General features: G+C 37.3%; 1 protein-coding gene and 2 long non-coding RNA genes across 3 annotated transcripts in view; all 3 read right to left on the bottom strand.

Moving 5' to 3' along the window:
- The window catches only part of LOC114876214, a 185,533-nt gene extending 173,824 nt beyond the window's left edge, over positions 1-11,709 (bottom strand). The window contains exon 1 of the mRNA XM_029187443.2: positions 8,072-11,709. Within this exon, the coding sequence (XP_029043276.2) occupies positions 8,072-9,341 (1,270 nt within the window). The 5' untranslated portion in view covers positions 9,342-11,709. The remainder of the gene's footprint in view (positions 1-8,071) is intronic.
- A 277-nt stretch (positions 11,710-11,986) lies between these two features.
- LOC123989127 lies at positions 11,987-12,340 on the bottom strand. Its single transcript, XR_006830463.1, has 2 exons — positions 12,310-12,340; positions 11,987-12,246 (listed from the first exon to the last, which is right to left on the bottom strand). It is a non-coding gene; the product is annotated as an uncharacterized LOC123989127 (long non-coding RNA).
- A 79-nt stretch (positions 12,341-12,419) lies between these two features.
- LOC123989282 overlaps positions 12,420-16,464 on the bottom strand; it is a 104,898-nt gene continuing 100,853 nt past the window's right edge. Inside the window, exon 3 of the long non-coding RNA XR_006830507.1 lies at positions 12,420-12,734. This is a non-coding gene — a long non-coding RNA (uncharacterized LOC123989282). The remainder of the gene's footprint in view (positions 12,735-16,464) is intronic.

The following is a 16,464-nucleotide window of genomic DNA, read 5'->3' on the forward strand; positions in this document are numbered from 1 at the left end:
CGGCTGATAATGGCGTATCGGGGCCATTGAATCCCCTCGAAGCTTCCGTTATCACTGGCCCTCGCCGACTGATTTATTACCCGACCGCTGGCTTCCTTTCCTTTATTTTTTCCTTTTCTTCCCTCTTCCGTACTCACAGTGGTGTTCCAAGTCGCGTTACCGATCGCACGAGCAGAAATATTCGTGACTCCCTTTCAAAAAAATAATTTATCCCTGTAAGTTGAATCGATCGCAAGTCACATTTCAACGTAACTAGATACTGATCGTGATTTACAATCGCGAAAGCACGTTACCAGCTTTATTGGGTTATGACTGAACGGACAACTTGTTCCTTTGAATTCGTGAGATTCGAAAAGTGACATGGACGAAGAAATACAATCCGTTCAATTGATCATTTATACATAAGAGAAGCAAAACTTTTTAACTTTTCTTTTTTTTTCTTATTTAATATAAGCTTCTCGAGAATTGATATAGATTTTATGGCCATCGTAAAATTTCTCTGTCTGGATATTTAGACAGTCGTCGTATCTTTTAGCACGTTGGCTGTCTTGGGATCATCAGTGACAGACAAATAATGAAATAATATTAAAATTTTTGATGTTACAGATACTGGTGAATCGAAATCGAAATAGAAAATATCGACAGCTGGAAGAAAGTGAAAGCGAACAAGGGGGTCAAGAATTAGAAAAAAGAAGAAGCAGAAGCAGTAGATACAGAAAATTCCTGGTTGAACGAATTATAAAATACAATCTCGTAAACAGCTGGAAAGGTTGCGATTATCGCGTCGGTTAAAGCGCGCAGGACGAAATATTTGCACGTTTGCGTCCAATCGAAGATATCGCTCGGCGAAAATAAACGAGCAGGCTGAGTGTGCAGGTACACTGAATCAATTAACGTATATACTCGAAGGAGTATGTAAACGAGCCATCACAGTTGGCATTTCCGTTGGTGATCGGCTTGATCGCGATATCACTAAGCTCATTTACATGAGATCATCCCGCAGAAGATGAAACAACAAATCTCCGCGCGATACTCCTCCAAATAAATTGCACGATAATTAATCTTCCAGGATCTGAGGTTCACGATCGCGTTCAACAGGATAGATTAATGTTAAGTAGAAAATACTTTTACCATTTCTTTTTTTGTCTATAAGAAACGAAAAGAAAAAACGGAATCTTAATTAACATGCCTAACCATTTTCACGCCAAGCACCTAGATTAAAATTCTAATTAATACTGTCGTTCAGATTAGCCTACGCTTGTAAGAGGAGAAAAGTTTTTCGACTAATAAAGAAAATTATTTTTCATGATTTTTACTTAAGAAACCCCTTGTGTTCCTAGCAGTAAATTCTTTGACAATTATAATTTATTTTCTTATTTTCTGTGTTTCTCTTACAAAGAAAATGTAAAATACATATTAGGGACACTGTTTTGGTCACATCTTGAATAATTATAGTATTACTTTCATAATGGAATAATATCTGATAATACAGTTGAGTTTGAATAATTCGAATAACAGTAAATTTTCCATTTTATATGACAAGAGAACTTTGGATGTAAATTTCCTTATCTCCTTGAGATACCCGTTATGATTTTGTTTGCGCTTATAATTAGGTATATGTACAAATATTAGTGTCAAATATCTAAATCGGTTAACCCTTTGCTGTATGATATCGAGTCACATCGGTGACGAAATTTACAATTAAAATGTGTTAAATTTGGTTGATACTTTAAATATGGTTGAATTTTGAATTTAATTCTAATTCTAATTTTCCCAGTAAAGGATCGTTGGATGCTATGTAAGTACATATGTATGTATGCATGATATTTCAAGCAATTGAATAGCTCTGACTGACGCAACTATTAATAAAATCATAGCAAAAAGGTTTAACGTCTTTTTCATTAACTTGAAACACATAATAAGGTGGTGTAATTATAGCTCCTTTACAAAGATTACTTTAATCATGATATCTCTTTAAATAATAATTAAGAAAATAATTCAGATATTCCATTAAATTTCAATAATTAGTGAAATAATAATGTGTATACATTTAAACCGGACATAAAGTGCATTTATAAACACCATTGCAAATATCAGTCGGATAAAGATTGTTCCTTACACGTTTCTTCTATGTGTTATCATTATGTGATATTCGAATTTTTAATTCACATTCCGATTGTATAATCATAGGAATGCTCGTAAGGATGAACCCGTTTTGCGAGACGATTTTCACCTGTGATTAAATCGGCTCGATTCCCCCTACCTATCTCCACAACGGTCGTACATAAACATATGTACGTGTGAATCTTTACGAACTGCGTAACCTTGTTTCCACCTACTTACTAATGTGTATTAATCGGGATACGTTGCACAGAAAATAGTTGAATACTTATCGTGTCATTGACTCGATCATTCTCGCCAGCTAATGTTCAGAAACTCTCAATTATTATCTTAATTAATCCTTCCTGTTGTCTTCACCCGAGTCTAGATGAATACTATAATCTTTAAATCTTTTTCCATGCATTCAACTTATTTAAATTTTATATTTATTTCTTTATCTGTTTACATCTTTTGCAAGAATAAATTATTTCAAAATTGAAAAAGAAATTTAATTTATTCAACAATTATTATTAATGATCTCGATAAAGTTTGGCAATAAATTATTGCAGAGATTTCTTATCATTCACAGAGTTAATAATATAAAATATGAAAAGAACTCTGCTTTCTTATAAGTATTTCAACCATTTTTAGACCCGAATGAAATTTTAATAGGTGTTCTATGGTTTTTGAAGAGAGATCTATGGATTTTATATACACTATTCAACTTGACTACGAAGAACACGATTCTTTCTTCTGAACTGCATATGACGAAACTTTCCTTGTGGGTCAACATGACCCTGCATTCGTTGATCGTATTAAAAGGGGGATTACGAATACAAGGCAAGATCGTGGGATGTGCTGCGTTCAAACTAGGTCAATCCGTGGCTCAACCACTATGATTGTACGTCTATTATAGATTACTCAGTTTGTATTCTCCTGAAAGGAGAATGATCCTGTCTCATATGTCATTTCTCTTAAAAATTGTAGATGATCAAATATCTTCTACCATTTTGAAAAATTTAAGTAGACAAACTAATATCATTGCCACGAATAAATGACAAACCACTACTTGCTTTTGACGTGTGTTGTACTCACTATTGTATTATTAACCTTTATATTTAATTAATATACAATTCTATTAGTAATCTCTTGTTAGGTATAAAAAAGATTCCATAAAATATGCACGTCATCAAAGTGTTGAAATGTCTTTTTTAAATTACGATGTAAACAAGTACAAACAGAAATTTAATAATTAGTATTCAAATTCTGTGATACACTATCTAGAATAATTTTGTGAATACGGTCTGAAAACCACTCGAAAGAGTATCAACTGTTAGAAATGGAAGAAATGCTAATAAGGTAGTGCGGCAATTAAGTACACCGTGTTTCGTAATGGATTCATATCTGTTATATCACGTACTACTTTAAAAACTGGTCATTCTGCAGCATACATTATGGAAGCTTTCAAATACATATAATCATACCAATAGGTTCTTTTGATATAAAAAGGCACCTAAAATTACAAAAGTTATTGATCTCCTAAAATCTCTAATTGTAAGTAGTTTTCAATTAGGTTGAGTCTCGAGTTTGCCGACCAATGATGATGATTTTTATATGGGAATTCCAAAAGGAAAAATTTTCAAAATATATCATCAAAATAACGTTAGTAGATTAAAAGTCATACTTTATGGCACAAAATAATCAGAATTAAAAAAAAAAACCTACCATAGAGTGATTAGCGATTATTTAACCGCAATGTTAATAGAAAGTGTAAATAATAACAAATATATTAAACGATAAGAAGCAAAGCGACGGACTGTGTCATCCACCATTGAATAACAGAACAGTTACACGCATAGGTAAATCAAAATATAAAAGAGTTAAAAACAACACCGGAAGAGAGTCGAAAATAGAATAGTTAGTCACTGAGACGAGCGACGAGCGGTGTCTATTGGCAAGCTAGAAGTATTTTGGCAAGATATATACAAATCGCAATTAAACCGTTCAAAGACAATGTTATTCCATCGAGACACCATCGAAAAATAGATATTCTGTTCAATTAATCTTCGAATTTCTCATTTTTTGTAATACATATTATCTATTATTTAAAAAATAACAAGTTTTAAGGCGTTAAGATACTTAATTTTATTTTTTTTAAAACGGTTTATCATAAACAAATTTCTAGTTAATTATTATTAAAAAAATTATTAACATTCCTAATCAAAAATTCAAATACCCTCTGATCTAATATCATGATACATTTAAATACGTATAAGATATCCAAGTGTGTACACATAAGAATCTGTGGATCTTTTACTTTATAAACATACTATATACCTGTATAATAATTTCCTAAAGCTTATTTGGTCTTTTACAAGTAAAGTTTGTCAACCTCACATATACAGATAATTAACCCTTTCGCTTCGAAATGTGTGCAGAAAATAAATGAAACTACGTTATATTTAAAAAATAATTCTTGTCATTATTATAAATTTCATCCCAGAGTTCATAGAATATAAAATGCAATTGTAAGCATTTTATTCGTTGGCCGAAACGGAAGGGTTAAATACCTAAAGGTCAGAACGAAGTAATTTCCTATTTCTTCTAAACGTTTACCCAAATTCCTGGGAAAACTATGTGAAAACATTGTAAAAGATCTACAGCTATCGTACGAATTCCGTTATTCTCAAGTTCTTACGTAAACCCTCAACAAGAGGAAATTGAAGTACACAGCTTTCGTTCGGTCATTAGGACGGTTAAGCAAGTGTCTCGTGAAAGGGTAACGCCACAATTATCGGAAACAAGGCCAAGAATTATATTATAGAAACAGTGTTCCTTCAGAGAAGCAAAACTGAACCAATAATATTCTTTTCCCAGAAAATAATTATTCGTGTGTATATTAACACGAAATAAGAAAATAGCTAAACTAACCTAACCTATTTAACAGCTATTTCAGTTAAATAAATAATGAATGCCTTACAATTAGTTAGTTTCATTATATTCAATTTGTTATCATATTTGACTTTCGAATTAATTTTAAATAGACATGTAAAAATAATCTGCAGTTAATAACATTAATAGAATTTAAAAATATTATAAAAATTGAATAAAGAGTATGTAATAAAAACGATTAAATAGAGATTAAAATATTGTAATTTATAATATAAACTAAATGTAACAAAGTTAAGGTATTAATTATTATCTCTTAAGTTGGAACAGTTGCATAATTACATATCTATTTATAAAAATATTTAAACAAAAGGTATAAATAATCGCATAGTTAATTCCAGTGAATATTATTTTGATGTATATGAATAATGTATTATGCCTCGTATCATTGCTTTAATTACCTATTTAATTATATTTAAAGTGTGTAATGTCAGTCAACAGTGACCCTTGTGGCATTCAACATATTAGTAGCCTTACTTCTCACTGTTATGTAACCTCCTTTCCAGAAATAATTGAATGATCGGTTAAATTTAAACGCAAAGCTTCCCGAATTCTATTCAACTCATGGATAGATGTTGTTGAATGAAAGCGTAAATCTTTTTGGAAAACAGTCGCATAGGGAAATTGAAACGGTTCTAGGCATTCATCCCCATTTCAAAAAAGAAGCTTCGATCTGTCGACGTGAATTTAGAGCTACCACCGACGAACTAACAAAGTTTCAAAGGTTAGCGTGGACTAGTTAAGAAGAGGTACATGTACTACTAGGCAGCGCATATTCTTGGATCAGCTCTGTCGTCCCAGTCGCAGACCTGATCGCATTCTCTTGTTAATTTCGCCGTTAATTCCGGTCACAAGAAAAGCACTTTCTCATCCACATAATCTTGTTTTCGATTCTGTGATTTCGCTCGACGCGACATTAAATCTTTTCATAAGTTTTTATGATATCCTTATGATGATCACAATTGAACCTTAATGAATAACTAATTGTGCGAACTAATAAATCAATACTTGCATATTATATAATAATATCGTGTTATACACATATAGGTAAATGAATACATTAGTTAATTTAAGCAAAGACTGATGTATGACATACACATTCTTCTTTTGGAACAATTATTTTTTATTAATCATTTCAAATGCTTTATAGATTATTACGAAAAAATGTTTATAGTATTTACATAATAAATTTGTTAATTATCGTAGAAATAAGGTAAGATAAGGTAATTATTAAAAAATTTATTGTTAGTTCTAAGCATTGTTCTTAAAATTAATATTCTTCAAAATGCAGATATGTTTGTACTTCTGTCAATCTCATTTAAAAATTGTCTCAATCTTTTTAAAGATATTAAGAGAATTTAAGATATACCATAAATTGTTAGATCTATAATTTTCTATAATGATTGACCTGCTAGTATCTTCCTATTATCTCAATCCAACTCAAAGAAACTGCTTATGAAAGAAATAATTGACTTAGAAGCTATTTAAAAAATTGCTTAGTAATATTATAATTTAAAAAGGTTTAATACTAGTCAAATTTTTATTAAATTTATCCCAATATAATGATATTAAAATTATCCTGGATCAAAATAATGGATAAAGGACTCAGTTCAAATTTCAAGTCGTCCCATATTTTATAAAACCAAAAATCTTCAAAAAAATTTGTTACACAATGATTTATCTCAATTTAATTTCATAACTTCCTATCATTTTTTCATTCATGCCTATCCTATCTAAATGTTTTTATATGCAATGATTTCACTGAAAATATTGCAAACGAAATTACGTGAACTTGGAAATACGATAACAGATTTATCTTTATCGTGAAGGAGAAAGCAGAAGGTTCCAAGATTCGATTTAGAATGCAAAATCGGGATGCTCGAGGTATCGAACGTTCGAGTGGAATCTCGAAATAAGGTCAACGTCACCGATTAAGGCACGACGACGAACTGGGCCGTACGAAACTAAATACATATCCCCGAGTACCAAGTAGGATACCTAAGGGTTTGCTGGAATTGACATCGTGAACCAGCTACCTGAATTGAATAAGTACTGAATTCAAAAGAACTATTTTGAAGGACGGACAGTAAGAAAAGAGGTCAATTATAGATTCGCTAATAGTTTCGTTTATTTTTCCATTTTTTCTACCTATATTGATTTATTATTTTGAACCTTTGAGTATCTTAGAGTCGATATATGAATTTTGAGGTATTTGTTAATAATACATTCATCTAATAAATTGTCTTTTCATATAGAATAGTTAAATTTCTAGAAATTCATGCTACGCATTTCAAACATCACCATCATCTGTATTATATAACTAATTGTGAATAAATTTACAAATACTAAAAGGATTAAACGATCAAATTATAATCGATTGATACAAAATATGGATATATGTATCTATGACCTATAAAAATATTGGTTTTAAAAGTATATTCGGTTTTCAAGTGTCCTATTTTGCACAATATCATAGGTATAATAATTATTAAATCATTATATCATCGATGATTTCTTTCGATCGAATCAAACGTCTGAACGGTAACACAGCTACTAAAAGAGGCCAAAATGTAACTGCATCGACCTTACTAGAAACTATAAACACCCACGCGAGTCATAAGACGCGAGTCTTACGCGAGTGGTAAAATTCTGAATATAAGTTCTTTTCGAAGCGCGGAATAAAAAAAAATGATTTCACAGCTCTGACAGAAATGTTGCGTCGCGTCACATCGCGTTGAATCAATTTTCTGTCAACGAACGATCATGACATCGTAACTTTCGCTTAACTCTGAACCTCTAACACGATATCAATTTGAAGAAATCGTTTTTCATAGAGAGAGAAGGAAAATAAGGAATTAATTAAGGAAAATTAAGGATAAATGGTGTGCGTGTAAGATCGACGTTGAGTATGGTATACGAATGCAGGTATACACGGACCAGAATAAAAGGAAGAGAATTAATGTTTCCAGTTGCAGTGGAATCGTTGAATATATTAAGATAGATATAGAAAATCGGTACTCACTGTAATCCGATGTGTCGTCGTTAGAGCCGTTGACCGTGCCATCCGGCAGGATTTGCAAATGCCGATTTTTGATGTACATCTGGATCTTCCTGGAAGCGCCAGTGATGTGGGACAAATTGGCCGATCGTTCTGCCCTTACCCCAGCATCAGCCATTAAATCAACCGGTGCGGCACTCACTGCACTGATAACCGTGCCAATCGCCAACACACTCAAACCGGTGGCACTTGATTTCGCACTGCAGTTGAACACACTCGATTTACGGAGTCCGCACTGTCCGAACGCGAGCAGGAAGAAGAGTAAGGCTAACTGAAAGTACGTGAAACGGTTGTTACGACACTCGCGCCTCTTCTTTCTTGTTCTAGTATGGCCACTCCTCGAAGAGGACTCGTGGTCGAGGGAAGGAAAGTCGGTCTGCCGATCGACCGTCAACTCGACCTTGGTGGCGCGCGACTCGCATCGCCAGGAATTTGTCGCGTCCACTTCCTTCCACGTTTCATCGGTCAAGGACGGAAGCGTACTTGTCGCGTTGGTGGTTACCACCTTCTCATACGTCCGATTCGATCTCGAAGGGTCGTTCGACTGACTAGAGAACCGTGCTTTCCCTATTCCTGTTTGGTTTGCGACTCGAAACTCCGTCCAGTTTCCAGTTGCCGACAAGTCGCGTTTAGAGCACCATCCTTGTACACCGTGGCAATCATGGCTTGTTTTCTCCTTTTCATGGCCTGTCTTCGAAGCGAGCTGAATCCTTGCTTGAAATCTACGGCTGATCGTCCTCTCATGCTCGAGCGAACACTCCTCTCGTCTCGATCGCGTCTGCCTTATCGTCCTGTTTTCGTCGAACTGGTCGATGGTGTCGCGAAGTCGCGATTCCGGTTGTTCCGGACCACAAGTATCCTCGTGCTGGCAATCCTGCCGATCATCAGCCGTCCGTGAGGACACATCGATAGCCTCCGTAGGAACGTTAAACGAGATGTGTGGCTTGTTTCGACGGAGTCCTCTTAATACGGAACGCGCGGACGCGGCTCCAGTCCGGCGAAAGGAGAAACCGGACCAACAACGAGACTTCAAACCAGTGTCATCCAACGATTCGTCCTTCTCGTCGCGATTCGTCCGCGGAAATCGTCGTACGATACTCGTCCGAACAACTCTATTTTCGCGGTACAAGGAAGAAGACTCGGTGATTGCTGAGGTTAGGATCGGTATCGGGCAGACGGCACGGTAATCACAGTGCAGCACCGTTGGCCCGCCCGTGTCGATCTCAGCGGGCATGACGGTCTCATCCACACTCCTTTCCAAGCCCTCCTCCTTCTTATCTACACACCACACTTCTCCCTTTCCTTTTATCTTTCTATCTTTCTGTTCACTTTCTCTTTTTTATTCTTCTTTCTTCTCGCTGATTATGTCTACTGCTTCTTCTTCTTCTTCTTCTTCTTCTTCTGTTCTTCGTTATTTTATTATATTCCCTTTCGTGTCGTACAATTTCCGTTGTTTCACTGTTGCTCCTCGTTGTCGTATCGAGCGGTCTGACTGCTGAAAATCAAAGCCACGGTACACAATTCGATTCGTCGTACAGGTAATCACACGAATGGTAATAATACAGTTTCACAATGTAAGTCCACCTCATCCTCGGTTACTTTCGCCTCGAACACAGGAGGCCCTGTGGGAAAATTCTCGTTGAACAGTGAGGATGCAGCAGTTGGTCTGCTGTTACCGTCCATGTACCCCGTTTTCGATAATCTCGCATTATTGCGGACCGCCGTGGCAGCGGTTTCTCCTTCGGCTAGCACGATCGATTGACAACGGTCAATCGACGATGACGATGACGATGACAGTGGCGATGTCTCGTCAGCGCGAACCAGATCACGCCAGTCAGAATGGCTTGTTCGCAAAGATGGGAAACCACGGAATAGGTTTACGAGGTAGCATCGAGGCGTCGTGTGATGGATTCTGAATACAAACGAGCGACTGGATCGTCTTGGTTTCCTGTAGCCGATATCGCCGAGGGTACTCGTTACACTGCGAATGATCCTGGGTGAAGATCGGTCGACGAGACGATTACTGAACGAAAAGCCAACGACAGGGAATTAGCGACAAAGGAGACGAAAGGATCGTTGCTCGCTTGTCTTTAATCGGTTTTGTCGAGGCACGCAGCTTGATGCTACCGATTACCTTCGTCGACCTCGCTCTGTCCCTCTCCTCTTAGTTTCTCTATCAATCGCAAGAACCTCCACCGACACGTTACTCGTACCGCCTTAACGGGTTTCTCTCTCTCTCTCCCCCTCTCTTCCAGCAACACCACCACCTCCTCACTTCTGTCCTTGTCTATATCACAGTGTATTGCTTCTTTCACCGACTTCTTTGCCCTTGCCCTCTTCGTTGACCACTCGTGGGAGAGCGTATCCTTCCGGAGTCGCGAAGGGTCGTGAATCACGCGGCAAAGTTGTTTCGCGAAATATTCGCGGGCAAACACTACCACCACTTCTCACCACTGATCGAACGAAAGCAACGCGTTTACTATGAAAGCTGATTCGACTCGGGATGGTTAACGAACACGGCTAGTGTGCTCCACCGACACGTTCGTCACCGGGGCAAAAACACCTGGTTAACTCGTACAGGGTGATGCTTCCAACGCGGCTTGCTAATAAACAACCGACACACGTACTGTGATACGTTACCGAGAGAGAAAGAGAGAGAGAAAAAAGTAAACAGCTAATGACCTCCGTGTGACACTCGACCGGTAAAGAGCGTGGTATCGGTTGACCGGCCAAACCGAGAAAAAGATGATCGACGAATATACAAGCACGCAGACACGCAGCAGGCAGGCAGGTAGGCAGGCAGGCAGGCAGGCAGGCACGCACGCACGCACGCACGCACGCATGCACGCACGCACGCACGGACGCACGCACGAGGCGAAGACGAACACGAGAGTAATCCCTCGTGGCGATGACGATCGTTTCGGAGTAGGACCGATCTTTTTTTGCCCACCGCACCGATCGACTTCTAGATCCAACACGTTGACCACGACAAAACCACGATGTCACCGCAGTGATGCTGGCAGATTCGGCGAACGGTCAACGATCCTATCTTAGGACGTGCTTGATTCCTCGAAACGAACGATCCAACGTCGCGATCGTCCCGTATGTCGGTATTATTAGGAGGTCGGGGGTAGTCCGGCAAGTCCGGGGTTATCTGGTAGGTCGGATGGTGCCGGTGCGGCGTCCGAGAAACTACTGAACGAGTGCCGCGGTTCTCTTCTCCGGCTCGGTTCGGGCACGCTCCTCGGTTCGCTCTCGTAGAGAGATCGAGTGTGCTTGTGAGCACACGGGCCGGCAGCAGCCGAGAGTGAAACCAATACCAGCGCGCGGGGATCGACTCGACTCGCTACTCACACGGATCCACAGCATCCATCCCATCCCGTCGTCGTAGTTGTAGTAGTAGCCGTCGTCCCGTTTCGTCCTGTTTCGTCTCGTCTCGTCCCGTTCCGCTTCGTACCGTGTCGTCCCGATTCCGTCCCATCCCAGAGCGACGCAGCACGCGACAGATCTGGATGCTCGCTCGCTCTCGTCCGCTACCTCGCCACCACGGCCACCACGCGCCTCTTCTTCTCCCTCTCTTCTTTCGCGCTACTCCCCTTATCCCCTTCTACCTTCCCTTATCTCTCCTCCTCCTCCTTCTCCTTTACTTCCCTTCCCTCTCTTCTTCTTTCTCCTTCCCCTTTACTTTCTCTCTCTCTATTCCTCCATCCCTCCCACCCTCTCTTTTTATTTACTCTTCTTTCGCACTCTCTTTCTCTTTCTCCTTCTCTTTCTCTTACTCTTACTTTTTCTCTTTCTCCGCTTATATATCTTCGCCACTCTACCTGTCTACCTATGCTGCTCTTTCCCACTGCCTTCCTCACCTTCTTTCCCTGAATCTCTTCTTCTCTGTCAACCCGTAACCCCTTTTTTCTTTCACCCTTTTTTTCTCTTCAGTATACGCTTCCCTTGTATTACGCTCGGATTACTTCCTCCTCGTTCTCTTCGTTAAACACTCCTCCTCGAGTTACGTCGTTTTTCGGGACTGCTCTATTATTTTACCTATCCCGTATGACGGAGTTAGAGGAAGGTCGATGCGGTAAGATAAAAAGGTAGCCCGTTAACAAGGCCACGAAGGACGCACGCGAACACCTGCAAACCTGGCAAGATAAATCGCTCAGAAATCGCCTGTTGCACACGCGTCCGTGTCACGATCCTTTTACCTCGTCCTCCTCCTGTCGCCTGCCTTCGATTCCTTCCTCTTTTTCTTCTTCTTCTTCTTCTTCTTCTTCTCCTCCTCCTCCTCCTCCTCCTCCTCCTCCCTCTCCTTTTTCGTCGTCTTCTTCTTCTTCTTCTTAGCGTACACTCGATTCCGCTGCTGATCTTTACCTGTCCCGTTTCAGCTTGTTCGCTTCTTACCTTGTATCTTGGCTAACTCGTACTTCCTCTTCTTCGTTCTGTGTTATTCCTATGTTTTGCTAACGGGATGACTCCAGTCTGGCTCCTTTTCTTCACAACGATTCCACCACGACCAGTCGACGATCAGCCGCAACACGCATGAGTTCTCGTTTTCTTCGGCTTCTTCGTTTCCTTTTCATGCTTCCTTAGACACTAGCGAAAGCTCTCTATCGAGGTCAGCTGTGCGTACCTGTAAACAGTAACAAGGTCGTCCCTTGAGTACTATTGATGAAACGTTTCCGTATTGTTATTAGGGAAAAACGTGAGGTGAATCGGAGTCGGGACTGCAAACAATGGGAAAACGTGATGTTGCATCGGTCGGAACGCTTTTGTGTATTCGCATGCTTCAAGGAATTTCGTGACAAGGAAAATGAGAATTCTTTGAAACCGATTTTTACCTTATTAGGGTCGTAATAAAGAAATTTCAATGTAACTATGTTTCTTTCATTTATTTCGTTCACTGACAATGTCATTTTTTATCTAAAAAATCAATTAACCGAAAAAGTAATGAATTCTTTTAGCTTATAAAACTAATTTTTAATGAATTTTGGCTTGAATTTAAAGTGAACTACCTATGTTCAATACTTTTTAAATAAATGTTATTTTCAATATGATAGATTTGGTTTGTACACATTTTAACTGGGGCATTCAGCGCAACCCCAGCCTTATTGCAAAACGATAACTTTTGAGTAATTAGTATTTAGTTCTTTTCATCTGACGCTGATAATTAAAAACAAAAAAAAACGATCTCAAGATTTAATCTTAATCTGACGGGCTGAATGCTTAAATTAAACTTTAATGCATTAGGTGGAGTATAAGAAGCTTGGCATTTTCACCAAGAAATAAGACAAAATAAAACAATTCCATCATAATATTCATCTTTCTCGTCATCTTTACACTCGCCCTTGAAAAGAAAATAAGACGAGCGTACGAATATGTATTATCTCGTATCGTATCACAGGTGGTATTATTCTGATAATAAAGCATACAATGTGTGTTTGGATAATCGAGATTCTACTGTACAAACTTAAATATGTACCACAGCAAAAGAATCAATAATAACATATATTAATATCACCAAGAAAATACACTATCCACATTAATGACCATATGAACAATCAGTCTGAACGTAACTTATGATGAACTCTTGCATCATCCGAGCAAATGTAACCTTTTATCATTCCCTGATATTTAGACCAATTACACACAGAGGATCACACATTTCAGCACTATATCCTCATCTCTACTCTATATTTATATAATCAAAATTTACCTTGACGGGGTAGAAACTATTCCGAAGTGAAATATCATAAAGAAAAATTCATTTAACATTCATATCTACATCGTCAAGTTTGAAACTTTTGAAAATTTGTATAATTAGTTTCGATTGTTCACTATTATATTCTGATGCATAGTGACTTAATTAAAAGATGTAGATTGACAAATTTGTTAACACGTTGAATGCCACGTGGGTCATTAGCGATGCCTTAAACGTAATATAATCGAATAATTAAAAAAAAAATACATTTGAATAGCATTAATATTATACTAATATCATCAAATAGAAAATCGAAAATTTAGATTTGAATATCAATTATTTGTACGACACTGCAAATCTAATATAATCGAATAATTAAGAAAAGCAAATAGGAGATACATTTTTAATAGTATTATTATAATGTTAGTAATGCACAATAGCAATTTGGAACCTTAAATTTGAAAATTAGCTATTCGTATTCTTAACAAGAAAAATTTCACTGTGACCGATTATACATATACACATATTTTACTGTGGCGTTCAATGTGTTAAGTATCTTGTATTAATACAGTAATTTCTAACTCTACCCAATACATACATGTAAATGAATCTGAAACCACCTAAGAAAAGCATGAAGAAAGAAAACGGAGGAAAAAGGCGAAAGGATCAAGGTACATCGGGTATGCGTTTCGAACGTCGTTAATAGCAGCTTTTTCGAGGAAAACTATCTCATCCGGTAGAACAGTGTACAAGGCGGCTTCCTAGACGTGTACAAAGATAAAGGGAGAATACCCTTCATCGAGGATCGCACCGCGACATTCCCTGATATATCTAAAGAAGAAGCCCTCGTCTTTTACGAGGCGCGTCAAATTTCCACCGTTGTCGAACATCTCGTCGAACTCGGCTGTTCGAAGATAGCCGATAGTGGTTTCCAAGTTTCCAGCAATGTAGAAATATTTTCGTCGCGATCCATTGTCGGTCGGTTTGCTTTAGACAAGTCACTTAACGCGCACTTACCGTTCGTCTCGTAAATACGGAGCTGTCAAGGATTGTTTGAAAAAATGACGGAATGGATCGGTGCGCGCTGATAGACGCGGATTTATACGTGCCGTAGATTACGAGGCGCCACATTCTTCCGTCGCTTACGTTCACCCCGTTAAGGGGTTACACTTTCTCCATCAACTTCGAAAAATACAATACTATACCTTGAGGAATTTATTAGGTGTTCTTATATATTAATAAATGGTCCACTTTATTATCGAATTCGATACATTTATTTTTAAGCAAATTAAATTCCTATCCTATTTTAAGTGTAACCGGTATAATCAGTGTAATCCTATAACACTTGACTCTATTTATCAGACAAGTTATAAATTGGGCTTTTGATGAAATAAGTTCATCAATCTCTTTTTGGAAATCGTCTAATGTTTTTAAAAGGGTATTAACTAAAGAAGCTCTTTTGTATTGATTGAAGCAAATAAAAATAAAAAACAACTATGTCTAATGAATTGGGTTCTTAATCAATTGAGCAACATGAGGTCTAACCGTAAGTGTTGTAGAGCACCTTGACTGGATTAAATAATTTGTATTCCAATATTTTTAATTTGACTAATATTTGCACATATTAACATATCAATTTGCATATTTCAGCAGCAGTTTATGCTTCTATAGAATGCAGTCCTATAATACATATGTATATGTATTTCATTTATCGGTTGACATCGAAATCGCAATAATATCAAATGATTTTTTGAATTACGATTAATCAGGATTTTACAGAATATAACTACAAATTATTGCTAACAAATTAAAGAAAAAATGATTTTAACTACACATTTTTAAATTATCGATTAGAAAAATAAGTTTAATATATTGCCATTTCTTTTTGCTTTGTTAGCAGTAATTTGTAGTTATACTCCGAATAGTCCTGATCAGTCTTAATTTGAATAAAAAATCAATCAATATTATTGCAAGAAAGATGGCAAGAATTTATCGGTATATCTAATACTTATTCTATTGATATTTCCTTAAAAATGGACAAATGAAATTTTCTTTAAATAATTATGTAAGAGATAAATAAATCATGTAAAATTTCGTAAAATAATGAAATATCAGAAATATTTTAAGACTTTAGCACGATACTGTGTATCAACTCTGTCGATCAAGGTACGAAGTGCCTTCAGTTATTCATTTTACCCAAATCGTTGTTCGATGTCAGCTTTTACGCAAAATATATCTATAATTGATAGTAGCCTCAGGTCACTGACTATTCATTCAATGCTTATAACCTTGATCAATTCCCCTCTTGTGCTATATACAATCATTACCGTTTAAACATACACGTGGCAATTTCAGTCAAATTAGCGTCGCGACCTATAGAAACGATCGGATTAAGCCGGCTTGACGTAAATGTTTTAAAAGCAAACCATACGAAACGAAACGATCGTAAAAGTGAACCATTAATGATACTTTAATTCAGAGCTGACATATCAATTAGCTGTATAAGCATCCAACGTGGTTGTCGAGACGTTACACTTCTATTCTGCCAAAGGAACACCGTGAGTTTTTCGACACGAGAAGCACGCAAAAACATGAAACGTTAATGAAATCTTTGATGTATGAAAGTGTACCAAGGTGTAATTTAATTGGAGTTAATTAACAT

Source organism: Osmia bicornis, chromosome 2, assembly GCF_907164935.1.
Source record: "Osmia bicornis bicornis chromosome 2, iOsmBic2.1, whole genome shotgun sequence".
In the NCBI taxonomy this organism is placed as follows: Eukaryota; Metazoa; Arthropoda; class Insecta; order Hymenoptera; family Megachilidae; genus Osmia; species Osmia bicornis.